The 13,847-nt window shown below is 41.4% G+C and overlaps 1 protein-coding gene across 3 annotated transcripts in view; it reads left to right on the forward strand.

The window, feature by feature from the left end:
- PIGU (phosphatidylinositol glycan anchor biosynthesis class U) overlaps positions 1-13,847 on the forward strand; it is a 132,218-nt gene that overhangs the window by 56,309 nt on the left and 62,062 nt on the right. For all 3 annotated transcript variants that reach the window (XM_060120008.1, XM_060120007.1, XM_060120009.1), the window contains exon 7: positions 8,619-8,716. In XM_060120008.1, the coding sequence (XP_059975991.1) occupies positions 8,619-8,716 (98 nt within the window). The remainder of the gene's footprint in view (positions 1-8,618; positions 8,717-13,847) is intronic.

Genomic DNA, 13,847 nt, shown 5'->3' on the forward strand with positions numbered 1-13,847 from the left:
ACAGACTGTCATTCAGAGTGAAGTAAATCAGAAAGAGAAAAACAAATATCGTATATTAACACATATATGTGGAACCTAGAAAAATGGTACAGATGAACCGGTTTACAGGGCAGAAATAGAGACACAGATGTAGAGAACAAATGTATGGACAGCAAGGGTGGAAAGCAGGTTGTGGGGAATGGTGGTGGGATGAATTAGGAGATTGGGATTGACGTATATACCCTAGTATGTATAAAATAGATAACTAATAAGAACGTGCTGTATAAAATAAAATAAATAAATAAAAGATCCCTCAGGATTGACAGGGTCTTCCTGAGCTTTCTGGTTTTTGGGGTTTTTTAAAAAAAATTTATCTATTTAATTTATTTATTTTTGGCTGTGTTGGGTCTTCGTTGCTGCGCGCGAGCTTTCTCTAGTTGCGATGAGCAGGGACTGCTCTTCAGTGCAGTACGCAGGCTTCAGTAGTTGTGGCACATGGGCTCAGTAGTTGTGGCATGTGGGCCCTAGAGCGCAGGCTGATTAGTTGTGGCTCATGGGCTTAGTTGCTCTGCGACATGTGGGATTTTTCTGGACCAGGGCTCAAACCTGTGTCCCCTGCATTGGCAGGTGGATTCTTAAGCACTGCGCCACCAGGGAATCCCCTTCCTGAGCTTTCTGGAGAAAACTGGGAGAAGGTTAAAATGAGAGGTTCTCTTCCTGGAGCCCAGCCCTGGAAGAACATGGCAGAGTGATGAACCTGAGCTCTGATGAGTCCACCACTTCCATATGAGGTTCCTCTGCGTTAAATGAGACCTTACCCATGAAGAGAGTCTTAGAGGACCCAAAGGCCCAAGGACCCTAGAACGAAGCAGCCTGGGGTTTTGTCAGATCAACCCAAAACCTGCTGCTTCTAGTTACCTGTGCTGTAGCCTCAAGCAAATCACACAGCCTCTAGAGCTTCAGTTTGATTCCAGAGATAAGATCTGCCTCATGGATTAGTAGAGGAATAAATAAGAAACACAGAATGCTTAGCATGATTCCGTAGCAAAACCCGCTCAACAAATAGTTGCCTGCTTATTGTGATTTTTATGGTACAGCCATAGATTGAGAATCAAGAAGGTAGCATAGTGCTGCAGTTACAGACTGGGGGCTCTGGAATGAGACTGTCTGGTTTCAAATTCTATCACCATTCACTAGTTTTGTGACCCTGAACAAATAAAGTCTCTGTCCTTCAGTTTACTTATCTGTGAAATGTGGATAGTAATTTTATCCGCTCCATGGAGTTATTGGAAGGACTAAATGACTTAATACATGTAAAATGCTTATAGTCGTGGCTGGAACAGAGTATGTGCTCAGAGAATTGTCATCATCATCATCACTGATGTGGATGGACTACTCTGAGAAAGCCTGTGCTGTTGAAAGAACACTTGGCAAGGAGTATAGAACACTGGGCCAGGCCCTAGCCCCTCCTCCTGCCCAGTAGTCTTGCTTGCTCTCAGGCCCTAGTGCAACTTCCTCTTCTCAGTGTCCTGGGAGACCTCAGCCCTTTTGGCCACATTCCTGTCTGTCCCACTGCCTGTCCTGGTACAGGTCCCTGTCTGTGACCCAGTCTCTGCTCATTCTACTTGAATTCCTTATCTTGAACCAGTTTCCATAGCTCCACCTCATCTACATTCCTCCTCTGTCCTGTAGCCCTGCCACCCACCCAGGCCCAAGTCACTTCACGGTGCAGTCCCTGGAGGCAGAGTGTTACCCCAGGCTTGTGGCCCAGGCTTGTGGCCGACATGCTGACACCAAAAGAGAGTTGGGAAACATATTTAAAGCTAGATTGGATAGATAATGAAATTCCCTGATGCTGTAGCCAGTGCACATATACATTTGACTGATTTACTTTAGTATTCTTATGATAAGGCCAAAGACTAGAGCTTGTACAGGAAACCTAGTGACTGGGTATCTGGGCCATTCTAGCAGATAAATGGTAGATTATATCTTTTTTTTTTTTTTTGGTAAAATTCACAGTCTTCTTGGTTAGATGAGCAGGATGCCCTAGCTCTAGCCCAAATGAGGCTGCCACTTCAGGCATTATTTGAGACATCATGTCTAGGCTTGTAGACATGTTTTTGATTGACTGTGCAAGCTAAGCCTTCTCCGATGCGACCCCTACCTACCTGCTTGCTGAGACTTTTTAGATTATAACTTTTTTGTTGAAGTATAACACATAAACAGAAAAGTGCACAAATCATTAGTGTACAATTCAATGAATTCTCACAAAATGATGAGTAACCAACACTCACATTAAGAAACAGGGATGTTACCAACATCCACAAAAGCCCCCTTTCACCCTCTTCCAGCCACTCCTTCCAACTCTGTTTTTGCCATGTTGAGCTAATTACAGTCTGTGCCCCTCCACCCCCAGCACACCATTCTTTCCCTCGCCCTCCTACCTGTGCACATGCTCTTCCCTTGGACTGCCGGCCTCATCTACTCATTGTTCAAAACTCAGGTGTCAGCTTCCCCTGATGCGCTCCGAGTACTTCCTTTGTACTTTCCTCCCGTATTTTGTCATTGTTTACTGGGAGCTCCCTGAGGACAGAGACTGTCCGAGTCACCAGTCTCCCGCACCCAGCACGGCTTGGTATAGAGCAGACACTCCAGAAATGTTGGCGTGTTGCATGGTTCATCTAAAATATCTGAAGACACCTTTTACTTTTTTCTTCCCTGCCCCTGCCCCAAGCACATAGCCTCCTCCTGCCTTCCTAACCCATTCTTCTTGCCTCTTCTAGTTTCTTAAAAAAACATGTCAGCCCTGAGTCTCTTGTGTGCCTCCATCCTCCCCCTCACTTTTGCTCAGACTGTGCATGTGCCCCATCCACACCTGCCCCAGCATCCCACACACCAGGCTCCTGACTGTTGCAGCACCACGTTTCTGCCCCCAGACCAGAGGCCTCAGCCATCCGATAGTTTACTCCACATTCTCTGTGCTGGCTCCCTACCACAAGTCCTCAACTGCTATTCTGCAGGCTCTGTTTTATTCAAGAGTCATATTTATTTTGTGCTTTGCCCACGTTTCATTACTCTGTGTTGTTTCGTTTCAATTATTTTTAAAAATATCTTTATTGGAGTATAATTGCTTTAAAATGTTGTGTTAGTTTCTGCTGTACAACAAAGTGAATCAGCTATATGTATACACATATCCCCATATCCCCTCCCTCCTGCCCTCCCTATCCCACCTTTCTAGGTCGTCACAAAGTACTCTGTGTTTTATACTTCATAAGTTTTTCTTCCTCAAGAACATTGGTTTCAACCAGAGTTATGATGGTGATCATTTCACAAGATGTACACATAGCAAATCATTATGTGTACACCTGAAACTTATATAATGTTATGTGTCAGTTATATCTCAGTTTTTAAAAAAAGAACATTGGTTTCCTACTTGGATTTTTAAAAAGGATTTCACATGTATCACTGAATGATATTCATTCATTCATTCATCATGTGTGCCAGGCACTGTGCTAGGTGCTAGAGATTCTAAGTTGAGAGGTTTATTGCCTTTGAGAAACTCACAGACAAATGGGGAGAGAGAGAAACATCAGCAAATTATTAGAAGACAGTGTCAGTATTGAATGAGAGCATTGAATGAATTAAGAAAATGGGCACTGGAATCAGCTCAGTGATCCCATTACTTAATGTGATACGTTACTTAGCCCTTCTGTTTCCGTGCCTTTGTTTCTTCACCTATAGAGCTTTCACATACAGAGGATAGGTGCCTGGCACCTAGTAAGTGATCATTAAATGTTAACTATAATTTACTGTTATTAGCTTCTCTGCTTAGGCCTCATAGAGGAAATAACATTTCACTGGTCACTGAAGGATGGGTCTCTACTAGAAGGAGGGCAGGAAAGGACAGCTAAGAATAGCCTGATAACAGACACAGAGGAATGAAAATGCATGATGTTTTCAGAAATTGGGGAATGATCCAGTGTAGCTGGAGGACAGAGGATGTGTAGAAGATGGTGAGAGATGAAGCTGGAGAAATAAGACCCAGATAGTGAAGGGTGTTTTTTGCTGCTGGAGTTTGGACATAATCTGATAGATAAAATAGAACCCTCAGAAGTCTTTAAAGAGGGGCTTGAATCAATCTAAACTGTCTTTTTTTTTTTTTTAGTAAAGTTTTATTTGCGTACAGCTTGCACGTTTGTTTACATGTTGTCTGTGGCTGCTTTTGCACAAGGTCAGAGTGAGTAGTTTAAACTGTGTTTTAGAAGGATCCTTCCAGCACCTCTGTGGAGGATGGACGGGATGGGAGGGAGGCGGGGAGACCATTGAGGAGGAGAAGGAAGAAGCTGCTGAAAACTCCTGGTGAGAAACAGTGAGAGTGAGAACTGCAGTCATGGATGTTCCAGAGGTGGGTCAACAGGGCATGGTGACTAGTGGAAGGCATGTGAGAGTGGGAGGGGTGTTGAATAGCTGAGGTGTCTGGGGAGATGCTGATGCCACTTACTGGTAGACTAGCAGAAGGAACAGATTTTTCCTTCCTAATGATTTCATCCAAGGAAGGAAGGCTGCTTCCTGATCTTGGGAGCAAGTATTCTAAAACTCACAAGTCCATTTTTTAGCTAGGAGCTGTTTCTTCTCTCTTGGACCTTATAAATGGTTAGCTGCTCCAGACAAGTAATTACTGATCTCAGGCAATTAGGGCAGGAAGTGGCTGTGTTTATTTCACTCCCTGATGTCTCCTGGGGGAGAGAGAGGTGAAAGTCATGTGTTTGTTTCCACCACATTTGTAAGAATAGATGGAACTGGAACATTATCCTTCCTCTGTTAACAGACACATGGGCCTCTTCTCACTCCCACCACCACCAATCTCTAGAAAACAGTGTTAAATTTAAAAGTTCTTTCCAGCTTTTCCCCTCTCTTTGCTGGTTTCCCCCAAAATATCGTTCAACTTTTTGGCCTAGTCAAGGAATTCTGAGTCCACCCTAGCTGCTGGGCTCCAGAATAGCACCTTTCCCACCACTGCCATCTCCCTGTCTCAGAGTAGACCCAGTTCTGGTTCGAGGTGTGTGGGGACCTCTGCTGTTAGCACAGCTTGGCTGGGCATGATCTGTCCTTGCTCAGTCATATTTACAAGTACCCTGGATACAGAACATCATGTTGACACTAACCATCCCATAGAGTTCTGTCCTTGGTCTTTTACTTCCAGCTTCCTCCTTTCTCTGCCTTCCTTCCACTTTCTTTCAACCAGGAATTGTTTCTAGCTGGTTTCTAGTTTCCTTGGTTTGAGGGATGGAGGACTCAAAGTTCTTTTCTCTCCACTTACTCTTCTATGAAGTAGTCACATTCATAACCCTCCCTCTTCCAGGGTGGCTCTTAGATGTTTCAAGTACAGATCTTCCTTGACTTATGATGGGGTTATGTCCCAGGAAACCCCTTGTAGGTTGAAAATACCCTAAGTTAAAAATCATTGAATACACCTCACCTACTGAACATCAGAGCTTAGCTTAGCCTAGCCTACCTTAAATGTGCCCAGAACACTTACATTAGCCTACAGTTGGGCAAAATCATCTAATACAAAGCCTATTTTATAATAAAGTGCTGAATATTTCATGTAATTTATTGAATCTGTACTAAGAGTGAAAAACAGAATAGTTATATGGGTACAGAATGGTTGTAAGTGTATCAGTTGTTTAACCTTGTGATAAAGTGGCTGACTGCAAGCTGCAGCTGCAGCTGCCCAGCATCACGAGAGAATATGTACTGCATACCGCTAGCTTGGGGAAAAAAATGAAAATTCAAAATTAGAAGTGTGGTTTCTACTGAATGCATATTGCTTTTGCACCATCATCAAATCTAAAAGTTGTTAAGTCAAACCACTGTATATACACCAATTTGGTGGGCAAAAAAGTCCTATGGAACATCTGCTTCTGTTTGTCTTGGGAGCTGGGTTGGGAGAGGGTAAAATTCCCTCGACTGCGTGGAATGAATAATTCCTTCTTTTAGGAAACACCATTGAGAAGATGTCTGTTGTTTTCAGTAAAAGTTGACCCCACCCTAATAAGAGTGACCATGAGCACTGTTACTTGATGAAATATTATCATTATAGATACCAGCCTTGGACCATCAATTGAACTCTACTGATTTCTGGGCCACTTTAAAATCTCTGTTGTAAACTGGGTTTCTCTAGCCTTGATTTTAGGGTACTCTGTTGTCTTAAACCATCTGAAAGGGAATAGCTACTTGTTTTTTTTTAAAAAAAAGATATCATTTTTTTCTTACATCCATCTAGTTTTTTTTTTTTTTTTGTGGTACGTGGGCCTCTCACTGTTGTGGCCTCTCCCGTTGCAGAGCACAGGTTCCGGACGCACAGGCTCAGTGGCCATGGCTCACGGGCCCAGCCGCTCTGCGGCATGTGGGATCTTCCCGGACCGGGGCACGAACCCGCGTCCCCTGCATCGGCAGGCAGACTCTCAACCACTGCGCCACCAGGGAAGCCCATCTAGTTTTTTTTTAATTGAAATATAGTTGATTTACAATGTTGTATTAGTTTCTGCTGTAGAGCAAAGTGATTCAGTTATACATATGTATATATCCTTTTTTATATTCTTTTCCATTATGGTTTACTACATGATACTGAATATAGTTCCCTGTACTATACAGTAGGACCTTGTTGTTTATCTATTTTATGTACAGTAGTTTGTATCTGATAATCCCAAACTCCTAACTTATCCCTCTGCCACCCCCCTTTCCCCTTTGGTAACCGTAAGTTTGTTTTCTATGTCTGTGAGTTGTGTCATATTTTAGATTCCACACATAAGTGATATCATATGGTATTTGTCCTTCTCTTTCTGACTCAGTTCACTTAGTATGATAATCTCTTGGTCTATCCATGTTGCTTCAAATGTCATTATTTCATTCTTTTTTATGGCTGAGTAGTATTCCATTGTGTATATATGCCACATTTTCTTTATCCATTTATCTGTTGGTGGACATTTAGGTTGTTTCCATGTCTTGGCACTATTACATAGCAGCACTATTGTAAATAGTGCTGCTATGAACAGGGGATGCATATATCTTTTTGAATTACAGTTTTCTCCAGATATATGCCCAAGAGTGGGATTACTGGATTATATAGCAACTCTATTTTTTAGTTTTTTAAGGAACCTACATGCGGTTTTCTAGTGGCTGTACCAACTTACATTCCCACCAGTAGTGTAAGAGGCTTCCCTTTTCTCCACACCCTCTCCAACATTTGTTATTTGTAGACTCTTTAATGATGGCCCTTCTGACCAGTGTGAAGTGGTACCTCATTGCAGTTTTGATTTGCATTTCTCTAATAATTAGCGATGTTGAGCATCTTTTCATGTGCCTATTGGCCATCTGTATGTCTTCTTTGGAGAAATGTCTGTTTAGGTCTTTTGCCCATTTTTTGATTGGGTTGTTTGTTTTTTTGTTATTGAGTTGTGTGAGCTGTTCGTACAATATATTTTGGAAATTAATCCCTTGTCAGTCACATTGTTTGCAAATATTTTCTCCCAGTCCGTGGGTTGTCTTTTTGTTTTGTTTATGGTTTCCTTTGCTGTGCAAAAGCTTCTATGTTTCATTAGGTCCCATTTGTTTATTTTTGCTTTTATTTCTATTGCCTTGGGAGACAAGATATCAGTTTTTTTCTTATGACAAAAACAAAGCATGTTTATTATAGGAAGTTTAGAAAATACAGAGAAACAACAATGAAAAATCATCCATAATCCAACCACCCAGAGAAAAACACTGTGAAATCTGTGGCCTAGCCTTTTAGTTTAGGTTTTTTTTTTGGCCGCACCATGCATCTGTGGGATCTGAGTTCGCCGACCAGGGATCAAACCTAGGCCCTCAGCAGTGAAAGAGCAGAGTCTTAACCACTGGACCGCCAGGGAATTCCCACCTTTTAGTTTTTCTAAAAATGTATTTATTCATTTTTTTAAAAAGGGGTTATAGTATGTATCTCTTTTATGATCTTCAATTAATAGATTGTGATAAACATCTTTCCATGTCATTGAAGATTCTTTATAACATCATGTTTAATAATTCTACAGTGGTCCATTTTATGTAGGGAATAGGGACATTATTAATAAAAATTAATATATTTTAATTTGAAAAAATAATAAACATATGGCCTGAAGAGAGTACATAAGGAAGGGATGTTATAAAAATAATGATGGGATTGCAACAAACAAAAGCATATGTTTCACAGCTCTGAATCACATAAGCAATAATTGTAGGCTTAATCAATTGGTAAGTTAAATAGGACATGGACGTTAACAGACTTGATTCCTTTATTCATCTTCGGGCTAAAGTTTTGTAAAATCTTTCTGGGTCTGAAAATTTTACAAGAAATATACCTGTGGTATCTCAGGTTGCTAAAGGTAAGTGGTTTTGACTTCCTTGGTTTCCTTTCATGAGAAATCAAGCGAAGATCCTTCCACTCCTGTGAGTTTGCATAGCATCTTATGCACCAGGAGATATTTGACAGGTGATTATTTGAGCATTTATGGAAAGTTTCTTGTATTGGGGAGTTGCTGAATCTAATCCTAATTGATGTGGCTGGATTATTCCATATATTTATTTCTTTTTACATTCCATGTATTTATTTCTTTTTACAGGTAGTGCCTTCCTCAGTGCTATCTTTCTTGCCTTAGCAACATACCAGTCTCTTTACCCACTCACCTTGTTTGTCCCAGGACTCCTCTATCTCCTCCAGGTAAGCACTTGCTGGTCAGAAGCCAACACTCAGGTGACATTTAATATGTGGCCTGTTCCCTGCTTAGGGGAGAGAAGGGCAAGGCACAATAAAGGCGTAGGACTGGGTCCCCAGTTCACATTTGCTTGCTTCTACTTGAAAACACAAAGAAACTTGACTCACTTTAAACAAAGTGGACCTAATGATCATTACGTTCTAATTATACATATCATTGCAAATGTGTCAGTGTGTTTCATTTTCATGTTTGTAATTGGGATCTACCAACCAATCTTGCATTCTCCTTTTTTCACCTAATATTCACAGATCCTTTTCTGAGCCCATTTAACTATTTTGTGTAACCACACCCACCTCGTAAGGTTCTTGCATGGATGAAATGTAGTGGGTGCACCTCTTGCAATGTTTGGACCATAGTGGGTGATCAGTAGTTTAATTGAAGAATACAAACTGCTGACATTTACTGAGAACATACTACATGTCAGTCACTATGCTGAACACTCTATAGGCATCTTCTCATTTCAACCTCAGAAGAACTTTATGGGGTAGGTCATATTATTAGCCATATAATAATCTAGTATTAGCCATATTAGACACATGAATTGCAGCTGGAATGTAGGGCAGTTTAGTCACTTGTCTGAGGTCACACAGCCAGCAAGTGACTGCCAGGAGGTGAGCCTGGGTGGTCTGACGCAAGAGCCTGCTCTCTAACCTTAATGTCTTTTCTACTCAAATAAGAATACACACATCTCCTCAAGAGCAAGTAACTGCTTGCAGGTCCTGCATGGTCCAAATCCATTCTTAGAAGAGAAACATTTCTTGAAAGCGTATGGAGGGCAATGCCAGGATTCAAACCAAGAAATGTCTGCTTTCAGAACCCTTGTTCTTAATTATAAACACTGTTGCTGAAACTGAGTGTATGCCTCCATTTATTGAAATAGACCATGTACTTGTCATTTTAAGTGACTTCATGTATCTTTGTGTTGATGTTGATGTACACAATGATACATGTTTAGCTTGATCTTTCTCCTATTTGGGGAATTTGAGATGTGCCCTAGTTGACACTAATACAAATAGTATAGACATTTTTTTTTTTTTTTTCTTTTTGCGGTATGCGGGCCTCTCACTGTTGTGGCCTCTCCCGTTGCGGAGCACAGGCTCCGGATGCGCAGGCCCAGCGGCCATGGCTCACGGGCCCAGCCGCTCCGCGGCATATGGGATCCTCCCAGACCGGGGCACGAACCCGTATCCCCTGCATCGGCAGGCGGACTCTCAACCACTGCGCCACCAGGGAGGCCCTAGACATTTGTTTTTAAGTTACTTCCTTAAGGTGTGTTCCTCCAGCTGAATCATTGGATCCAAAGTTGTGAGAAGTTTTATAGTTCTTATGAGGCAAGACCAGAGTGTTCACCAGAAAGCCGGAGCCAATTTGCAGTGCTGCCCACCATCAGTGTCTGAAGTGAAGTGAACCACTTCCTCCCAGGCCGCCAGCACTGGCTTTTCAAATTCAATTTATGATCACTAATTTAATAGATGTACTATCATACTGTGAAGTTATTTTACTTTGATTTTCTTTTTAGATTCTTGTTGAATGCAAACATTTTCCCACATAACAATATGCTGTTGGTATTTTCTTTCTGGCTTCATATTTACAGGTTATTCTTTAGAAAGTCCGAGCACCAAGAAGAATGCATGCAACCAAATTTTTGTGCAACTATTTATTAAATACATACTATAAAAAATATGTTTACTCATACACATGAACTGACCAAAAAATTTTAAACTCTTTGTTAAGGCTAATACTAAATACTACCTTAAGTAAAATAGCTTTTGTTTAAAACTCAAGGAAATTTTCTCCTGACAACAATGGACAGTACAACTGAGTCATGAAATCAAGCAGCTCAACCAGTCACTTTATTCAGTCCCTCCCTCTGCCAATATGTACTGAGCATCCCAAGTCCAGTATGCTAGACACTATGGTAGACTCTGCAGATAAAAAGCAATTGAAGGCTATGGAGCTGGGAGTGCTGCGGGAAGACTGCTCTGGCAGCAGCCTTTGTCATGGAGTGTAGTGAGGAGGAGCCGAGGTTGGGAAAGCTTAGGCCACTGTATTAGATCGAGTCAGAGGGCTTGGTCGGGGGCCCAGACCAGTGTCAGGGGAAATGGAGAGATGAGGGACTAGATGCAGAATTCTAGGGAGTAGAATTGGCTTTGCTGGCAGCCGTATGTATGTGGTGAACAGGACTGGAAAGAGTGAGATGAACTTCAGGACCCATTTATGTAGAAATTACAATCCCAGCCCATACGATATTTTCATGTTTTTGTATAAGTATATGAAGTGGCCTTGAAAGGCAGTAGGGCCTTGTGAGTCATGTAGTAGTGAATTTGGAAAGTCAATCCAATCACATCCAGGAAATAAACCCACTTGTTTAAATATGAGGGAGGGAACAGAAGAGGAAATTATCTTTAGGTATGAGTTTCTCACAGAGACCCATAGGCTCCAAGGAGAGAAACTGGAACTAATGGGTGGGAACTCAAGGAGCCCAGTATGAGGTGGTTCTGGGATAGCATAGGGTGCCTCAAGTGAGATGAGTTCCCTGTGGATCAGAGTGTTTAGGCCACATACCGAATTGCCACATATTGGGGAGTTGTAGCAAAGCTGTTAGCATCAGCATGGGTAGCTAGACCTGATAGTCTTAAAAATCCTTTCATTCCCCAAATTGAATTGGATTTGATAACCACAAGGAAGTGATACGTCTGCTCTTGCCGTTATATTTTTCTCAGAGTTTTCAGAGCCCTCCGTAGGCATATACATCCCTCTAGGAAAGGTTATGTAATGTACATAAGAGCACAGGCTTGACCGGGACATCTTAAGATGGAAAGCAAAGTAGTCTTAAAGACTAATGGTACTATATCAAAAGAACAATGGAGCCAGCCCAAAGGGGCTTCTACTGGCTAAATTTAGTATATTCTGAGCATCAAAAGAATAATTACTGCAAGTAATTGTAAAACACCGAGTAAATAAGAGTCTGTGTGTCCATAATGATGCTCAGAAAAGGGGGAAGGAGAGAAAAAATGCATATGCCATCATTAGATATGGCTATTTTTATCAATTTCTTGCTCTGAAAATCAATACTTAAATGGAAAGAACTAAGCAGTTACCCTTTCTTTTTATTTATTTATTTTTAAAATTTTATTTATTTATTTGGTTGTGCCGGGTCTTAGTTGCTGCAGGCGGGCTCCTTAGTTGTGGCACACGGGCTCGTTAGTTGTGGCATGCGAACTCTTAGTGGCGGCATGCATGTGGGATCTAGTTCCCTGGCCAGGGATCGAACCTGGGCCCCCTGCATTGGGAGCGCTGTCTTAACCGCTGAGCCACCAGGGAAGTCCCATACCCTTTCTTTTACAAAGGAGCTATAGTTCTTCCCTAGCTAATGAAGGAAAGTTCTTTACAGAAAATTGCCAGCTTATAACTGTAGAAGGAAGGATAGAATAGTAAATCATCAGTGAAATTATTAAATCTAGCAAAGATCATCATTGGACGCTAAAGTCATTAAATGAAAGATTTTTGGAGAACAGAATATTTGCATTTGCATGGTGCCAAAATAGTACCCCCCTCCCACCTCTAAATTATTTGCTAAGAGCAAAGGGAAAAGTAAATCTTTACAAAGGAGTCCTCTGGCAGTCACCACCGTAACCAGGTAATCTAGCTCAGCATCACTTACGGTGGAACGGCCTGACATGATATGCTTCATGATGTGATGCAGTACAAAGTACACAATGTCAGCTCCAAAGTATTTTTACCCAGAATGTTAACCTTCATTAAGCCTTTAGATCTGACTTCTGGTTTTTAGGAAGTACAAGAGCAGAAGAACAAGTTAAATGATACTATGAGGAAATAAATAACCAAAATATAGGACAATCTATAAGACAGCTGGTCTGCTTCTCTTCAAAAAATCAATGTCATACAAAAGAAAAAGTGAGGGACTGTTCTAGATTAAAGAGACAGTAACTGACTGGAATGGGTGAGTCTTGACTGGATTCTGGTTTGGAAAAAACAGTTATAAAGGATGTTTGGGGGATACTCAGAATATTTTGAAGATAGATTAGATATTAGATGATAGGAAATTGTTAACTTCTTGGATGTGATAATAGTATTATGGTATATGGGAGTATGTCCTTATTTTTAGGAGCTGTATGCAGAAGTCTTTGGGGGAGAAGTGTCATGATGTGTAGAAAATTCATACACACAGAAAAGTTTATATATGGCAATGTGTTATGGTTTAATCTAGATGACAGACATATGGTTGATTATTGTATTATTTTTTCAACTTTTCTGTGTGTTCGAAAATTTTACAATGAAAAGGAGAGACATTAGAATACAGGCCCTGAAGTTGTCTTGGCTTGGATTCTGCTTAGCTCTGTGACCCTGGGAAGTGATTATTTAACTTCTCTATGCCTCAGTTTCCTCATCTGTAAAATGGAGATAATGCAATAGTAGCTACTGCAAAGGGTTAATACATGTCAAGTATTTAGAACAGTATGATACAAATTCAGTAGATATTAGTTATGGTTATTAGTATTCAAATGTTCATAGAAAGGACATGGTTACCAGTGGGGAGATACGTGGGGTGATGGGGGAAGAGAAAATAATTCATTTTCTAGAGTCAAAGGAACTGTAAACATTAGTTTGTACTTACCCCTTTGACACTACAAATCTGCCTCCATTCTGCTGGTACTATTTCTAGAGGGTACAAAAGGCAGGTGGTAGACAAGCTAACGTCTGATCAGTGTCAAAGGCAAAGCTGTTTTTCTCTTCCCTACATGGGACACAGAAAGGCTTCATGATCAAAGGCAGGGGATGCTGCATCTGGCTCCCTGGTGAGTCACTTCTGAGAATGGTAGTTTGAGCCCATCTGGTCCCTTCCCCCAACCTTACTCTTCCTCTGACCTTGGCTTACAGCCTAGTTTCCAAATTAGAGAGAAGCTTAAAATGTTATGATCTGATAGCATGCAGAATACAATAGCCCTAAAGTGCACAGGACCAAGAGGCTACAGTGAAGGATACGCCAAGTGCACAGGACCTCAAGGCTGAAGCTGTGAAGCTGGCAGAGGGAGGTTCATGCAGTCAGGGAAG

The sequence above is a fragment of the Mesoplodon densirostris genome, chromosome 16, assembly GCF_025265405.1.
Source record: "Mesoplodon densirostris isolate mMesDen1 chromosome 16, mMesDen1 primary haplotype, whole genome shotgun sequence".
Lineage (NCBI taxonomy): Eukaryota > Metazoa > Chordata > Mammalia > Artiodactyla > Ziphiidae > Mesoplodon > Mesoplodon densirostris.